The sequence below is a fragment of the Nanorana parkeri genome, unplaced genomic scaffold (genome assembly GCF_000935625.1).
Source record: "Nanorana parkeri isolate BGI_ZX_2015 unplaced genomic scaffold, ASM93562v1 scaffold203, whole genome shotgun sequence".
Taxonomy (NCBI): Eukaryota; Metazoa; Chordata; class Amphibia; order Anura; family Dicroglossidae; genus Nanorana; species Nanorana parkeri.
The window spans coordinates 540,158-557,760 of record NW_017306471.1 but is presented as its reverse complement, the minus strand read 5'-3'; the positions used below and the strand labels follow the sequence as shown (position 1 = coordinate 557,760).

The following is a 17,603-nucleotide window of genomic DNA, read 5'->3' as shown; positions in this document are numbered from 1 at the left end:
GGACATAAGGAAAAGGGAAGGTGTTCTTCATTTCTAATATATTACATATATATCCTGTGACAGGATATATAAGGTGACAACGATGATCTTCCATTTATACGGGACAGTGAGTAAAAGTTGTCTCCCTAGGATATAAAGTGTGGTAATGGCAGAACCGCCAAGTGAAGAATAAAGGAAACATGTGTAACATGGAGAGAATTGTAGTGTATGTGTAAGACGGAGAGAGAGAGATTGGAAATGTTGTACAAACCATGAGAGGCCTGTCACAGTATCTATTATCCCTGATCATAGATCCTTATTTTACAAAGTGATTAGTGGAAAGCTTTACTGTGTACTGCATGCTGGGTTTTCTCATTAGAAAGCCCAGCATTAGCATTCTGTACTGATTGCCTGCTCCTTCTAGTGGAATGTGCTCTAGTGCTCATTCTGTGGAATGTGGATTTCAATCCGTAGATTTCATTCCCTGGCAGTTAAACTACTAGTAAGCTTTGGTTTAGGACTTGGAGCACCCAGAAGAACCACATTTAACACAAAGAGAGCATACATCCTCCTGGTAGGACTTGAGCCCGGGATGTTAACATTGTAACTCTTGGATTTGTTACAAGTTAGCACAGGTTGATCTGCCTCCTATTCCATCTTAGCACATCCAAGCTGCTTACACAAAGGCATTACAGATAATAAAATGCAATAGATATGGGCTCACACCCCAGATAATCACACTTCACTGTGACTTCAGGCACTGGAAGAAATGTGAGTTTACATTTTATACAAGCCGTGACTTGCTCCTGTACACCAGTCATGCAGGACAACATGAGACATTGTATAGAATATGTATTTTTTCACCTTAGACACAGTTTACCGCTCTCACACCCAGCGTGCACTATTTGTAGATATATCACACATCTAGTCTACATCAGAAAACGTTTTCATTACAATTTCTGACTTCATCAGATCTCCGCTAATTAATATTTGTATTTAAGTGGGCAAATAAATTACATTCCATCTCATTTTAGGGGTTAAATTATAAGCCAGAAAGAAAGGACAAAAAAGCAAAAGTCAACCCCATTATGGCACTGGGTACTTTAGTCAACAGCAGCGGTAGGCAAGCTTGGCAATCCAGCTGTGGAGAAACCACAAACCCCATCATGCCTCTGCTTCTGGGAGTCATGTCTATGGCTGTTAGCGTTGCAATGCCTCATGGGACTTGTATTTCCTCAACGGCTGGCCTGCATAGGTTGCCTACTCCTGATAAACTGCATAGAAGCAGTGAGCTCACACTACACAACATAGTGAGAGTGATGAGACTAACAGCTACGATGTGTTTTTTAAGTAAATTATGTAAAAATTTTAACTGGTTGTATTTAGTGATTTCAGTGGATTGCTGCTTGAAAACAACAGACTTTTGGGCGGTTAACACTATAGCCTTGAACTATAGGTACAGTACCCATGCGTTTAGCACAGGCTATCGCACAGCACAATGAAATGCACCTCACACTAGGTGTGCTGCTGTGTTGCATTGCCATTCATTGTGAATGACACCCCAATGCACTTCCTGGCAGCCGTCCACTGCACAGCGCTGCAAGTCACAGTCACAATAGCATGCACAGTGGTGCCATGGGGTAAAGAAAATGTATTAATGCACTATTATTTTTCACCACATGCAACCGCATTGCATGCTTTTGCAATACCGTGCACTGCCGGGAGGTGCAAAGATCAGCATTCTTAGTATTCAGAGCAGAGAGTGATGTCTCAGTACAAAGGATCCTGTCACATTCTACTCCCCCCACACCCCCGTGATCCTATCACCAAACCTTCCTTGTAACCTGGGGTGTCACCAGTGGAAGAACTGCCAGTGTCACACAGCACTAATACACCTACCTAAAAGTGTATGTAAGCCCTAACAATGAACTTGGTGATCCTGCCAGAAATCCAGAGAACTTCTATGTTCCTGTACACTTTGCAGTGTTATCTCAAGCTCACTTTTGTGAACTACAGGACACCGTCCCTATGTTATGTTGATGAGAAGAGGGAGAGGTTTCCTTCCTTTCCTAGAATGATAACACTGCTTTTCCATCAGTATAGTACGGGGAGTGAACGTAGTCACCCTACTACATAAAATGCATTCCTGGCAGGATCACCAGGAGAAAATAAAGGAAAAATACCTGAAGAAAGGAAAACTACTGCAGCCGCCACATGTAAAGACTGGTAAGCTTCAATATATAATATTCTTCTCCTCATGTGTAGATACATTTTAAGTTATTTAATTGTAGAGCTCATTTATATATATATATATATATACTGTATATATATATAGGCTAATAACAATTTTTTAAGACAATCATAAAAATTGCACCCAATTTGTTAACGTCGCAACTACTTGTCAAATAACTCACCATTTTCCCTTTACTATACCGAGAGCCATAATGTCGATCAATATGATAACTGCCTACTACAAACCAGCACAAATGTTTCTGCCCGGAGGAAAAAAAATCACATTCTCATGTTTGTTAGACTAGTTGTCAGTGTACATGGCACTGAAATGTGTGATAATTACACAATCCCCCGACTCCCGGGAGTTGCTAACAAAAGTGGCAAAGTCACCCCTTACATTCCTGGCCTTTACAGAGAGCAAATCCTGTCAATCACAAGCATGTAAGTACACCGCCATGGATTCCAAGGCTCTGAGCAAGTGAAAACAGGAAAATCTCCGCTGCTGTCATTCACATCAGCCAACAGATGTCAGCAAACTCTCAACGCTGCTCAGTGTACAACAATGTCCTACATTGCTACATACTACACTTACAGGAGTTACCTGCCTGTGTAAACTGTAAACTGAAATGTAACTAACATTCTATCATAAGAAACACAAGCTTTTTCTTCCCTAGAGCAGAAATCTCTTAAAGGGGATCTATGGTCAAAAATACATCTGTAATTCTATATTGAATTTCCATCAGCTTTTTCCCACTCCTAATAACTATATCCACCTAGACGTTTGTATACTTACGTATTGAAGATGACCCTAGGATGTACTTCCTCAATGTACTAGGATGTACTTCCTCAAACAAAGAATATGAATATATTTTTCAAAAATTCATATTAGTGGTCCACGGGATTTAAAATTATGAATTTAGTGGTCCATGAGGTCCGAAAAGTTGGCAACCGCTGGTCTAAACTACAACTCTGAGCAATGTAACGCAGTGGCGGAACTACCAGGGTCGCAGAGGTCGCAGCCGCGACCGGGCCCTGGAGTTCCGCCACTTAGAGGGGGCCCAGGACAGGAGGACGGGGCCCGTAGTAACCGCTGATTACCAGGATATTTAATATCCCGGTAACCACTAATATCAGTACGGGGACCTCTTCCTCCTGTCCTGGGCCCTGCGTGCTTTACGCTGCGCCCCTCACCCTGTTCCGGGCGCAGCATGAAGAATGATCGAGGCAGTTATCCACGCCCCTTAATCATGCAGAGGGAATGCCGATCGTAGAACTGCCTGTGTTCTATGAAAACCTCCAACTCCCTGGGTGTCAGAGGCGTACTGCTGACACGAAGAGGGAGTTATAGGGAGCTGAGATTATGAAGGGGACATGTGAGAGGAGAGTGTGGGGTCAGGGAGCTGAAAGCTGGGGACGAGAAGGGGGGCAGCTGGGGACATGGAAGAGGAGGGGGTTTGGTTTGATTTTTTTTTTCTCTAAAATGTTTTTGGTTTTTTTAAGTATCTAATCTTTTTCTTGGAGGGGGGGCCTTCATGGTAAAATATGAACCCCACTTCCATGCCTCATTTCCACCCCCCTCGAACCCATTCTGCAGGTTTTTTATTTGACCATACCTTGTGAAGCAAGCTATACTAACCTAAGTCCCCCCTTCAGGTCCCGTTTCCAGGTATGGTGGACTGCTAATCCAGCACTGCAAATTGTCCCGCACTGTCTGGTCTCCTACTGTGTCCTTGCAATGACGTCACTCCTCTTCTGGATCCTGAGAGGACCCAGTCACTGGACAGCCAATAGGAAGTGTTTGTGTCAAGCCCAAGAGGACGCCAGCAGCAAACAATTGTCATGAAGGCACAACAGATTGCCAGGACATGACCATCATGCTTATTGGAATAAATATTACTAATGTGTTTTGGTGATAAATCTCTGACCCTTCAACAGGAGAAGCCATGGAGGGGAATTTATCAAAACTGGAGCAGACAGAATCTGCAGAAGTTTTTAAAGTTTAACTGAACACACTGAAGAGGGATGCTGATTGGTTACTATGGGCAGCTGCCCCAGATTCTGTTTGCTCCCGTTTTGATAAATCCATTTTCTATTCTCTTTTGTCTTACATAAGCACTTTCTTTGCCATGGTATACACAATGGTCACATGATTAGCAGTCAGGAAATGGACATGACCGGTAGATTATGTCCCAGACATGTCTGTTTGTTTGTGCCATGCATACAATCAGGGGTGTCCCGAGGCTGGGTGACACCCGGAGCGGTGTCCGAGTGTCACCCCGCACATCGCGCACGTGCGGCAGTATTCTGATACCTGCCGGCGGCCATGTTGGTGATGGGCGCCGGCAGATAGAGAGGAGGAGACAGCCACCCGGTGGAATAAGGTATGCCGCCGGGTCCCCTCCTCTCTCCTGATACTGTCGGGCGTTCGGTCCATGACCGAGCGCCCGACTTTTCAGAGGGAGGTGACTTACAGTCATTTTGGTGTCACCCCTCCAATGGTGTCACCCGAGTGCGGGCCGCACCCCCCGCACCTCCCTTGTGACGCCACTGCCTACAATGAGTGGCAGCCAACTGAAGTGAGCTCCGTTATATTATTTCCTCTGCATTCTTCTATCACTACAGACAGCACACTAGAAATGGGGCCTCTCTATTTGTGCAAGACCGCCTATAGAGCCGGTGAGTTTATTAAAGTATATCTAAAGCCAAATCCCCCTTAGACAGCTGCAACTGGAACAAATGTCCTCATTGGAAGATTTCTGTTGCATTGACAAACTAAACATTTTGGATTTTCTCTGAATTTCAGTCCTGGTAACAATGGTCAGTAGGACAAATTGTGTACCCTCCAGGGAGACTGTCTCTCCCAAACAGCAATCAAAATTTGACTGTTGGCCCAACCCTTCCCTACTGAAATCTAAACTAAAAAAAAAGTTAAAGATAGACTTAAACTGATCTTACAGGACCATAAGAATAGGCACTTACTGCTCTCTTCACAGTCCCAGTTGTTCTTGGCGATGGACTCATTGTCGGAGCTGGACGGAGGTGCAGGAGGTAGATTTGGAGCCACGCTGCATACGACTGGTCTAGTCTGGGGCTTGCAAAAGGTAAGGAGTTCTGGGACAGGGTTCCTTCGTGGCTGTCCTTCAGCATCCAGCTGATTCAGTGCAGCAGGACTAAGGATATTCAGTTCCATGGACGTTGCTTGGGTTCCCACACCTATGTCTCTGGATATATAGTGCTTCAGGTCTGGATCCTCCTGTGCAGCTGGCTTGTGGGTAGCAATACGTTGGCACAGACGTTTTCTGAAGATGATAAACACCCCAACTAATAGCAAGACAGCAAGCACTCCTCCAAGGATCTCAGCTATCTCCTGAACACCAGTTATAAGGAACCTCTTATCAGGAGTGGGCATATTCCCCCCTATACATAGCTGACCGCTGTTAGCGTCACTGCAGTTACACGTGCTGCTGGGGATGCAGGGCTCAGTTGACTGCACACACAAGCCATCCAGGCAGCTTCTCACGGCGATCTGGCATCTGCAAAGAGGGAAATTTGTCAAATTATTTAGGTTGTGCTAATAAGGTATTACAGAATATACCTAAAACAATGTTATAGTTATTTTTATAAACTACTAATTTCCCCATCCGCCATGTAATGAAGATGAACAAAGGTACATATGTTTGAAATCCAGCCTAGGTGGCAACCATGGCTCCCTCCATAGATACAGTGAAGGAGTATGCATAGCCACCCAAGGAAAGGAAGTGTATTATTCCCAAGATCACCAGGTAAAAAGTAAGGTTAAAATTCTGTGCCTACTGATCCCTTTTGTTATTGCTTCTTATATTGTTAAATACTCAATAAATAAAACATTTAAAAAAAGTAAGGGGAAAACCAGAAAAAAGAAAATGAATGCAGTCACCTCACTCAAGGACCGGTAAGCTGCAATATACATTTTCGATGTTGGGTTTAGATGCACTTTAAGCTCTGGCTTTCTGTAAACAAGACAGCTGGTGGCTTGGTTTGAATTCATTTGGGACTGGTTTGCTTTAATCACCAGTGTACAAAGGTAAAATTCTTAAATTAGTTTTTCATGTCTGACTGAATAAAGGTGCCCACACACCTTGCCATAATCGTGCGATAATCGTGGGAAATCCCACGATCATACGATTAACGTAAGGTGTGTGGAAGCCTTGTGACCTCTACTACTGTAAGGTCGCACGACTTTTATCTTACGAACATGTTCGAAAACCCGCCGAGAATCGTACGATTTTCAGCGGGTGTGTAACATCCGTGCGGCATTGGGTGTGTAGCATCCATTCGCCATTCGGCACCGTTCGGCATTCCTCATCGGGGCGGGCTTCCGATCATTGCAAGTACGATCTGCCTTTCCAAGATAGGCAGATCGTGCGTTTTTTTAAATTACCTTCCAACCATCGCAAGACAAAAGTCTTGCGATGGTTGTAAGGTGTGTGCCCAGCATAACAATGAACTAGGTACATCATTTTCTCTCCATGCATTCATGCATGATTTTGTGGATTGTTCAAGTATTAAACTAGCTGCTTGAGGACCTTCAGAAGCAAGGTGCAAGATTCACAGAAATGTAGCTTTGGTCTCTTCAACCCTCACCTTCTCCAAACACCATAATGATTAGCTGTAGTTGAATCAAAGTAAGAAAACTTGTAAGACAATCTTACCGTTCACCCTGGTATCCCGGAGGGCAGCTACATGCAAATCCATTGGACATGGCTGAGCAAATTCTGCCCTGTGGGCAAGAAGACGTGGCACAGGGGTTGTTACCCAGGACACAGCTGGGACTAGGGAAGGGAGAATGGCAGAGGCAGGCATATGCTGGAGAAATAAATAATATGAATGTTAACGTCTTGGCAGCTAATGATTTAAAGCAACCAACTTTCTAAAGCAGTCAGAATCACTTACCTCCATCAGGCATTTCTGCACACATTTTCTCACTGGGGCACGGGTTGTGTCTACAAGCATGGTTGTGTTCACAGCATGGTGATGTGCCTTTCTGGTAAATAGACTGGCCTAGGCTATCCAGTGTTTGTCCATTGATACTGATGTTATCCAGACAGCCCCGGAATCCTTGAGACACATGGTCAGACTCTTGTATAATTGCCCCAATTTTCAGGTGAGATGAATGTCCTGAGCAGTCTGGCAGGGGCAGCTCAGATTCTATGCTGTCCACATGGAACTTAGCAGTTTTGGCTGTCACCTCAAGGATAATACTGTGCACGATGCCATCATTTACTATCGTCTTCAAAAGCAGGTTCTTGGTGATGATTCCTTGGCACTGATGTTTATAATGCAAATACCCATTATCAAGCTGTAGGCCAAAAAACAAACAGAGATTAAAAAGGGAACTTCTACATCATCGGGCTCTGCTTGAGACCTCCTTTTTGATCTTTACTTTTTAGACCCAACCTCGGCTACTATCCAATACTGGAAGTGGATCGCCATATCAGACAGGACTATCTGGGATATTGTGTCAAGCACTGAGAGCGACCCACATCTACAACCATATTTTTCACAGGCACATAGTCTGGTTGCTTGACTGAAATGGGGATCTTTCAACCATCCAAATGTGAGTAAACACATGTAGTACATATAATTTTCATTCCCTAAGAGCTTTGTCAGAAACCTGCTGCTTTTGCGCCAAGTCCCATTTCCCATACTATGCGAAGGACACTTGCGCACATGCGCGCGCCATGGACTGGGCACGGTAAAGTGCGCCAAATGGCGCACAGGAAGTGACGCTCTTCATCTATTGGCTTCCCTATTTAAGCTCATCCTGCACACTTCCTCATTGCTGGATTGTCTCTTCAACCGCCCTGAAGTCCTGTGTTCCTTGTTTCCAGTTCTTGTGATTCTTGCCAGTATGCCTCCACCCGGATTTACTTTGACCTTGTTTGCCTGCAGCCTGCCCTTGAACACTGATTGTTTGACCGTTCTTGCCTGCCACCTGCCCTTGTTTACTGGACTGCCTTTGCCTCATCCTTGTGTACCTTCTCTGCCTGCTCGGTGTGACCTCGGCCTGTTGACCCTGGAGTTCGGTTTACCCCAGCTCTGCTGCAGAACCAGATATTCAGCTTGCACGATGATAACACCACTGGCACCCGTGCCACTCGTTGTCTGTCAGGACTCTGTCCCCACTTCCAGAGTCCTTAGGACACGAGGTGCAAGGGAGGCCTTCTCATGCATCTAGTCTCCAACCAGGTACGTGATAAGCTTCTTAACTATAACACCTAGAAAAGTCTCTCTTGTGAGCCTTTGTCCTTCGTTTTCTTTCCTTGTACTCCCTCTGGTTGGGGGGGTCATTCTTATATTCATTACAGAGAGCAGACGTTCCTTGACTCAAATCATGTACAGCCTCTGGTTGTGAGTCTCTCTTATATTCATTACTGAGAGAGTAGACGTTCCCTGACTCAAATCATGTACTTTCTGAAGATGATAAACACCCCAACTAATAGCAAGACAGCAAGCACTCCTCCAAGGATCTCAGCTATCTCCTGAGATCCATGTACTGCCTCTGGTTGGGAGTCTGTCTTCTATTCATGACAGAGATGGCAGTCCTCCCCTACTCAAATTATGTTTATTACTACTACACATGGGTCCACCACACCTGCTGGTAAGGACACCTGTAGCTCTTCACTAACTCCAGAATAAAGTTTACAAACAAATGTTTTTTCCCCTTACACTTTAACTTGTGGTGTTGTACATCCAAAACTGGGGTGCCTGAATTGAGTCCTGGGGCTTCTGATCCGAGAACTCCAGCCTACCAAAACTACCACCCACACCTCCCCAGTCCAGAGTTCTTTGACATCATTGAAACTAGCTGCATTGTGTCTTGCACAGATCTCATTAATATCTGTCTTTATGATATATCACTGACGTTTTCAACATCTTACTATAAAGACTACCCGCACAGGAAATTACAGAACAAGCAAACTGAAATCCTCCATCAGCGGCCTAGGTCTGTACTGCAAAATGAATTCTTCATTTTCATATTTTATTAGTTACAAATTGCAAAAGACAAATGTAACCAGTTTTTCTTCTATCTACAAGACAAGCCAAGTAACTAATGATTAATGAACCTCTACAATTATATGACTTTTTGGCTACTGATCAGAACTAAATACATTTGTACTTGTAATTGACATGCCTTCCTTGTACTGCTCACATGCATTTTCCTGTAAATGTATTGAAAAGAAGTACGTTTTCCACCTACAAAATGTTCAACAATCCAAGCTCAAAGGCTGCACAAGCACAGACTCGCTAAGAAGCCTCCAGGCAAGATTGCTTGATCATCTACACATCCTGCCTTTATCTTTAATGAGACTTCAGTGCTTTAAACATGACATACAGATATAAATATTCCAGGTATTATTATACCAGCAAATATTTAGCCAGTTCATTTACAGAACAATAAACCTGCACTATAGGAAACAATGTCTGAGCACATGAACAAAAATCCCAGTTAAACATAGTCAAAAAGACGTGTGAAGCTAGCCATGGACATTAGATGACAGTCATTGTGTGCGTGTCAGCAAAATATACAATTGTATCACCTGCATATATGCTGATGCAATGGATTAGGTGGAGCAGATACCAGATACATAAAATAATAGCCGTGAAAAGCTCAAACATTGGTGATTGCCAATCATGAACAATGCCCTTCTAATCCTCTTGCATTGAATTATATTGCAACTGTACTCTCTTCCTTTATTTTGTAAAGCGCTGTGCAAACTGTTGGCACTATATAAATCCTGTATAACAATTATACTAATAAAAATAACATTTAAATCAAAACTGTTCTACCAACACTCCAGAAAGTACATTGGAAAGCAAATATACATTTTGCTTTTTCTATAAACAGTGCAAGGTGCAAATTCTAGTAACCCATACCGACCAATCAGAATTCACTTCACTGGTCAGAGCAGGTTCACATGGAAAATGTTTAGTTATTAAGGGTGCTGCTGTTTGCACTCGATGATCTGCCCCTTGTATATTTTTATTTAGCAAGTCTGCAAGCTAGTAACCAGAATTCTTTTTAGCAACTTTGACTTGACATAGTAAAATTCACATTTCAGTTACACTTAAACTCATGGAGTATTTGCAGATAATTTTTTTCTGTTGTTCACAATGCCACCATTTGCCTTTGACACTTTGCATAGTTTCGGAGCTTGCCTCTACCTTTAGCTCAAACCTGAGATTCTTATTGGTTTATTATCATGATGGGCTGCCTCACTGGCAAATAGAAATGTGCAGGAGGGAGGCCAAGCTTTTTCAATGCAAATGCTGACAAAATGTTTGTAAAGCCCAACTCTGGGAATTACACTTGCAGTGGTCCCATAAACCCCCCCCCCCCCTCCACCCACTGCAAGGGTTAAATGCTTGTTAACTCCATGGGAAGAGGATTAAGATGTACTACTTATATTATTCCACATTCTGGCAGGCTTCCTCCATCTGTGCGACCTGTCCCCTGAAGCCTCTTCTCTAGGACACTCCGGCCAGCGATGGCATGCTGCCATCATTAAATACAGTGCTGGGCCAAAAGTCCTGCATTGTACATGAGGATGACGAAGGACCACCCAAAACTCCGAGCATCAGAGTGAAGAGGAGAGGCCTGCCAGAGCGAGACACAGGCAAGTATTACACGGTATTCCTCTACCTTTAATGAGTGTTTAACCCTTGCAGTGCAACGGGGCCCACTGCAAGGATAGTTTTTGTGTAATTCCCAGAGTTGGGCTTTAACAGCAGGGTTTTGGTAGCTGCTTTAGGCATGTGCAATAACCTCTAAGTGCCTGCACTTTATACCTAAAGTAGCTTTTATAGATGTGTGGCATGTGCAGTAACTAATTGTGTAATTGTGAACGTAGCAAAATTGCCACAGTGGTAGGGGCTTAAATCTTGAGCCTACTCACTCTGTACATGATAAGATATGCCACAATCCTTCTACCCACAAAATATGGAACTCTAGACGAAATGTGTTTAAAATCTGCTGTGTAAAAAATGGTCTTACGGGGTAGTACGGCCTTAAATATTGGTGGGCTTTCCTTAATATTTACAGTTCCATTCAGGCCAGATACTATAGCTCATGATATACTTCCGGCATCTGTGGTTATATTAAAAATTTTGTCTGGAGTTCTAATTTAAAGTAACCTATTACTTTAAATCCATGCTAGAATGATTGGTATGGCAGTCATAAAATTATGAATGTACATAAGGTCACATAAAAAATACTCTCTCAACACACAATGCAGCAGAACACATGCACAGCACCAAGCAAGAAATAAGTGAAAGCTGTAAGAGTGGGCAAGTGACCATGCTGGGTTTCTGGGAGAGAAGGAATTACAGTGCCTGCCTCCAGCACACACTGCCATCACCCCACAGTACTGTCCCCCCTCTTGTCCAGGGGCCACTGACACCTACCAGATCCAGCTGCAATATTGCTCTGTACCCCAGTCTAGCTGAACACTACCCCTGCAGAGTGCCACTCACAATGCCCGCTGCCCAGATATAGGAAGTAGACTGCCTCAATCGAGTAGCTATCTGAGACTTAGCCTGTTTAAACTCGATTGAGGTGGCATACTTCAGTTCATTGAGAAAAACCTAAAGAATGGCTGTGGCTTTGTAGTATAGCTGCTAGCTCCCCTCACTTTATCCAGCTGCAAGCTGTACATCACAATGAAGTTATATGCCCGTGACCTGTATGGGCATCATCAGGTGCATTGTAAGTTGTCGCCAATAGGGGGCATGTACACAAATCATAGAAGAGTGGGCGGGGTCAGTGTCAATCTGGCTATTATTTACTATTAGCCAGCTGAACTCTACCTCTTCCTTTACACTATATGTATTGCTGGAAGATAGAGGCACTCCTCTGGACCCTTATAGGCTGGGGGGCATTAAAAAAGGAATTTTTTTTCATAACTGCTAAAAATTTAGTTATATAACCTACCAGCATATTCTTTTGCTAACTTCTTTATTTTTTATAAAACATTTATTTTTTGTTTTTTTACTTAAACTACAATTATGGTTTAAGATTGCAACCGGATATTTAGTGCTCTCATGATACTTTTTCAAGGATGACTAATTGCATTCAAGAGAACTTAGTAATATATAATGAATTTTGATCACATTGTTATGGCGTATACTTCTATTAACGGGTAAATAAAACCTACCTCTAAAAGAGATGACCGAGTACCATTTACAAACACCAAAACAGACTTGGACTGGTGGGTTTTCAGACTGAACTGGACTTTCCACTCTCCACTAATCTCATGGTGGTATCGTAGAAAACTCTGCCCATCGAATCTCAAAGCAGTGCCTGGGAGGAAGAAAGAGTTAAATATTTTATCTGTTCTTGCTCAGTAAATAGCGTGCATGATCAGGGAGTGTTTAAAGTGTATGTAAACCCTAACAATGAATTGATCTTATTTGCTCACTTTTGGTCTGTAAATATACCACTTGAAGCATTTTTTGTCGATTTGATAAGTTTAAAATGCTTGACATTTAGAGCTGTCCTGCATACTTCCTGTGTTATCTTGAAGACTCTAATTTGCCCTTCCAGTTCTTATCATGGACAACAGAATGACTAGTCTTTACCTTGTAGAGATCTGAAAGTCAGAGTGGTTAAGTAGTTTAGCAAAAGACAGTGAGCAAAGGTGACTACATTCAGCCACAAAAAGCTGTGTGTTGTCTGCCCACAACAGGGCTTAAGGCTGGGTTCACACCTGGGCGTACCATAGGAGCGTTTTTTCTGCTTGTTTTTCCAAAATTTTGCTATGGGGCCCTGCGATTTCTAGTTACGCCTCTGCCAGGACTCTGACAAAGCTTACTATCTTCTTTTATCTAAATCAGAATATTTCAAATGTTAGTGTTGGCAAAATGCAGCCTAGGAAACTGATTTAAACTGAATGTGTAGAAAGATTTTTTCTGCAAACTACAAACTTAGCCACAGCATAAGTCTTTTGTGTGTGTTCACAGTACAACTGTCATTTGATTCTATTGAAAACACATTTTGGAGTCCAAAGACTTTGACAAACTGATAAACTCATCTACCTTACCAACTGTTCAGTTCACCCCTCTCTGCCAATTCCTCCACTGGTTTCTGCTCGACCAATGAATAATATTTAAAATACTAACAGCAATATACAAAGTCATCCACAACTCTTTCTAGAGCTACATCACCAACTTCATTTCAAAATACCAGCAAAACATATTTTCGCTCCAACAGGACCTCGTGCTCTCTAGTTCACTTGTCAACTCCTCCCTCCAGAATTTATCAGAACCTTTCTCATCCTCTTGAACTTCCTACCCCAACTTGTATGGCTATGTCCTACTATGCCTTTAAACAGTGCCTGAAAACTCACCCCCAACAGTTATTACCTTTTGTTCTAGTTTATAACTGGGTAGTAAGTATGCAACTCAGTTGGACAGATCCTTTAAATGCAAACAAAATACCCATATTTGTTTTTATTTGCAACGTATGTGATGATGTGTAAATCATGTATTAAGAAGCAATCTCCTTAACGCTCCACTTCAATGAATTTCACTCAACACCTCAGCAGTCATTTGTTTTTATCAGTTGTGAGGTTGCTGGACCATTTCCAACTACCTTCTCCTTTAAGATGCATCTTCAAATGCTCCAGCAGCCCACTACTACTACTACTTGTCCCTGGTTCTGTGGGGAGATACAGTCCCCAGAGTACACTGAGGCACCAGTGGAGGTTTTTTTCAAATTTTGTTTTGAAAGATTCATTTTTTAAACTAGTAAAAGCTGGGTGCTATAGACTAGAATAGGGAAGAGTTAAAACCCCTGCCAGTTTTTTTTCCATCTGTGTTCCATTGGGAAAATGTATCTTCCCATCCTGCATTGTAGATACAACAGAAAGCAGGGGGATGTCCAGTGTGGGGAGACATCTCCTCTTACACAGCCTCCTAGACAGTCACTATTGGAAGATTTCCCCTCTATTCCTGTTTTGCTGACATCTAAAAATGTTCGATTTCCCATCACTTTCAGCTCTAGTGATAATGGTCAGCAGGACACATAGAGAGGGTAATTGTGCGCAGCGTGGACACAGAACAGCAATCACAACTTTGCTAACCCCTTCTTGCTGTATCGAAAAACTAAAAAAAATTTGATTTTATACACTTTAAAATCATGTTTTAAAGATATTTTCCCAGAATCATACTTTCAAGGGAAAGAAGGTCAAAAGAAGGTTAAACAGTAAAATGAACCTACTGTTGCATGTGCAGACCTGTCGTAGAGTGTGCTGTGGTGTAATAACACTGAGCCTGGCAGTGCTGTATGAAGATAATACTGATGGGTCCAACTCAATAACTTCCTGGCATGTCCGATTTTTGCACTGTAGGCCATGACAGGGCAGGTGAAATATCTTCTCAATATGTAAACCCATGGACTGGTCCAGCTCCTGTTCCACTCCACTGATTTTTTCAGCAAAAGCTTGAGGTTCACTGAGTGAGGTAGAGCCCATCCCAGCCACCAAGACAAGGTCCAAAAATGATGATGTTTCATCTTTTTGAAGGCTGGCCATCTGAATCTGCTGTCTGTCTACTGAAAGCAGGTTCCCAAGAAATCTCTGAAAATTGCGCCAATGGTCCCCTATAAAGTCCTCTGGAGATAAGCTCTTAAATCGAAGAACCAATGATTGCTGGAGAGCCTCCTCATTAAAACACCAGACGTAGATATGAACAGGTGCCATAGCGGTAAATGACCCATCACTGACTGTGACGTTGAAAAAGTAATGTCCTTGTTTAAGACTTTCAAGTGCAATGACCTTGCCATCAGTAATTCCAACAGAAAAGAGACCCTTTTTAATTTCCTCTTCAGCCAACCGATACATCAATGTGTCATGAGGATCTTGGTCTGTGGCATGCAATTTGCCCAACACAGTGCCATGGAATGATGCCTCACTGGTGGTGATAAATATTTCCAGTGGCAGCACTGTAGGAGAGTGGCGGCTTTGGTCAATGACCTGGATGCTGACGAAAGTGAAAGAGGAAAGGTGCGGGATGCCATTGTCAGAAACCTAAACAGACAGAATGTAATAGTTAGTGTTCATACTTTTTTGTCCTGGCAGATAAAAAAAAAGACAGAAGGCTGCTCATACCAGCCCCTTATTATGTCTTTGTCTGGTTATGGACTAATGCCTTTCCAGTGTATTCCAAGGACATAGGTCTGGTTTTACAGGTAAACATTCCTTAAACAACGTCCAAGCCTTTGATTCATGTACATGAGTGTTTTGCCACATTTGAAATATGATGATTATGCTTTAGTAATATTGTGTAAACAATTTTGTTTATAATTGTCTAATAGAATTGAAGGATATCATCTTGACTAGACTAGGTTTGTCCATTGCATTTACTGTAATTCCTTTGTCAAAGAATATATTAAACAACATTGACCTCTTCATAGGACATAAACATACTGGGGGGAATTTATCAAATCAATCGCGACAGTTTTAGCCTCTTAGATCATTTTTTTAAATGTGCAAATCTGTCTTTTAACATGTGCTCCTGTTTTGACCTGAGATTGCACTACTTTTCTAACCGCACGTGTTTTGCACCAGTTTTGACTAGAGCTTGCACTACTTTGTCAACTGCATGTTTTTTGCACCTGTTTTCATCTGCACATGTTCGGGGGCTGTCTGAAACTGGAGCATCACCTAACAGAACAATCCCAACTTAAGGAGTCCCTATGACCCCTTTTTCAAGAAGCGACAGTTAAGCTTTTTTCCTGAAGTTACAAGTCTTCTTAACTGGAGTCTATTAAACCTCATTTATGAACAACACACTAGCATCATAAATCTGGTGCAAAGTGCATCAAATATATTCCATGCAAGTTCAAGCACTTGCAATTGCTATGAGAAATTCCCCCTACTGTACGTCTCAGGTAAAATATATCCAAAGTATGTAAATCAACACCATGATTACTGGGATGCATTAAGCTGGTATTACCACCTGCCGTAAAATGAGGCCTGCTACAGTTTGTCTGTACTATTCAGACGAAGGCACTGGGCTATTAAAGCAGACCTTGCTTTTTAGTGCAAAATCTGCTTTAACTTCAAATAAAATGAAAACACCTATAGTCCAAATAATTCTATTGACCCTCTGCTTTAGTGTTAATTATTGATTTCCTAGACTTAGGTCTGAATAGTGAGAACACCTTTCAAATGGAGATTGGGCAGTTGATTATGTTATGGCCTCATTGACTAGGTTTCTGTCTATTACAGCCTTTATTTTTTTTTCTAGTCTGATGCCACCTGGGATACTTCTGCTTACACCTTACCTTGATTTTTAAGATATGCTTCTCTTTGGCACCTCTGCTGAGGACAGCTGTAGTAGAGAGGGCACCATCTGGACTGATATGGAAGATGTTGTCTTCATTTCCTCCCATGATCTGAAAATTAAACGGTGGCCCATTTTTGGGAGAATCCTTATCTGTTGCAATAAGTGTCAACACACTAGAACCAGCTGGGGAACTGTCCTGTGGAGAAGATATCAGTAAAGGTTGAGTCTGGCCAGTGGCCACAAATTACAGTAGCATGTCATCAAAAAGACAAATTCAGAAGTTTCATTGTGCAGAGTGCAGCAACCCATATTACAGAATTACATAATTTATCTTATATTATTCTGACTTAAGTAAACAGAAATCCATTTAGTTGCTGTTGGCAAAAAGTAGTTATTACATTGTCATTTATCTTTGCCTTCTCTTTTTCAATAAGCCAGAAAATCACCATACCTGAAGCACAAGACTGTAGTTGGACTGTAAAAACATGGGAGGGTTATCATTCACATCCAGTAAGTGAACCAGAACTGTCACCTCATTGTAGAGTGCTTGGTCACCATTGTCAGTTGCACGAACCACAAGAGAGTATTTCGATTTCTGTTAAAAATCAAAGATATCATTAGATTAAAAAAATTGATTAGTTGGCCGAATAATCGATTAATCGGATTTAAAAAAATACCATTCTTAATTTAAAAAAATACACAAATGCAGTGTTATAGACATAAAGTTTACTTCAGAATAAAACTGCATGTACAATTTTTTGCAATCGCACTGCGTTGCAGTGCGGGTGATCACACTTTGGGTGGGAGACACGTTTGTGGTGCCATTGAAATGTTGGCACCTCAACGCACCTCCCGCAGCAGAATTTGTCAGGCTGAAACTGAAAATGACTTTTTTCCCACCTTTTAGATATATTTTTTTTAAATAATTGAAAGCACATGGCACTTGAATAGCTTCAGCCAGGGAATGGCAGCTGCCAGTGGCAAGATTCAGCAGACGGCAGCTGAATGTAAATACAGCAGGTAGTGGGCTGGTGCAATAGGCCATGCTATTGGCCATTTCAAAATGT

The 17,603-nt window shown here is 42.2% G+C and overlaps 1 protein-coding gene across 1 annotated transcript in view; it reads right to left on the bottom strand.

The window, feature by feature from the left end:
• Window positions 1-17,603, bottom strand: part of FAT2 (FAT atypical cadherin 2) — a 69,735-nt gene that overhangs the window by 1,892 nt on the left and 50,240 nt on the right. The window contains exons 16-22 of the mRNA XM_018555586.1: window positions 16,988-17,131; window positions 16,535-16,732; window positions 14,468-15,275; window positions 12,405-12,550; window positions 7,144-7,549; window positions 6,903-7,056; window positions 5,191-5,744 (exon numbers count right to left, since the gene is read on the bottom strand). Of these exons, the coding sequence (XP_018411088.1) occupies window positions 5,191-5,744; window positions 6,903-7,056; window positions 7,144-7,549; window positions 12,405-12,550; window positions 14,468-15,275; window positions 16,535-16,732; window positions 16,988-17,131 (2,410 nt within the window). The remainder of the gene's footprint in view (window positions 1-5,190; window positions 5,745-6,902; window positions 7,057-7,143; window positions 7,550-12,404; window positions 12,551-14,467; window positions 15,276-16,534; window positions 16,733-16,987; window positions 17,132-17,603) is intronic.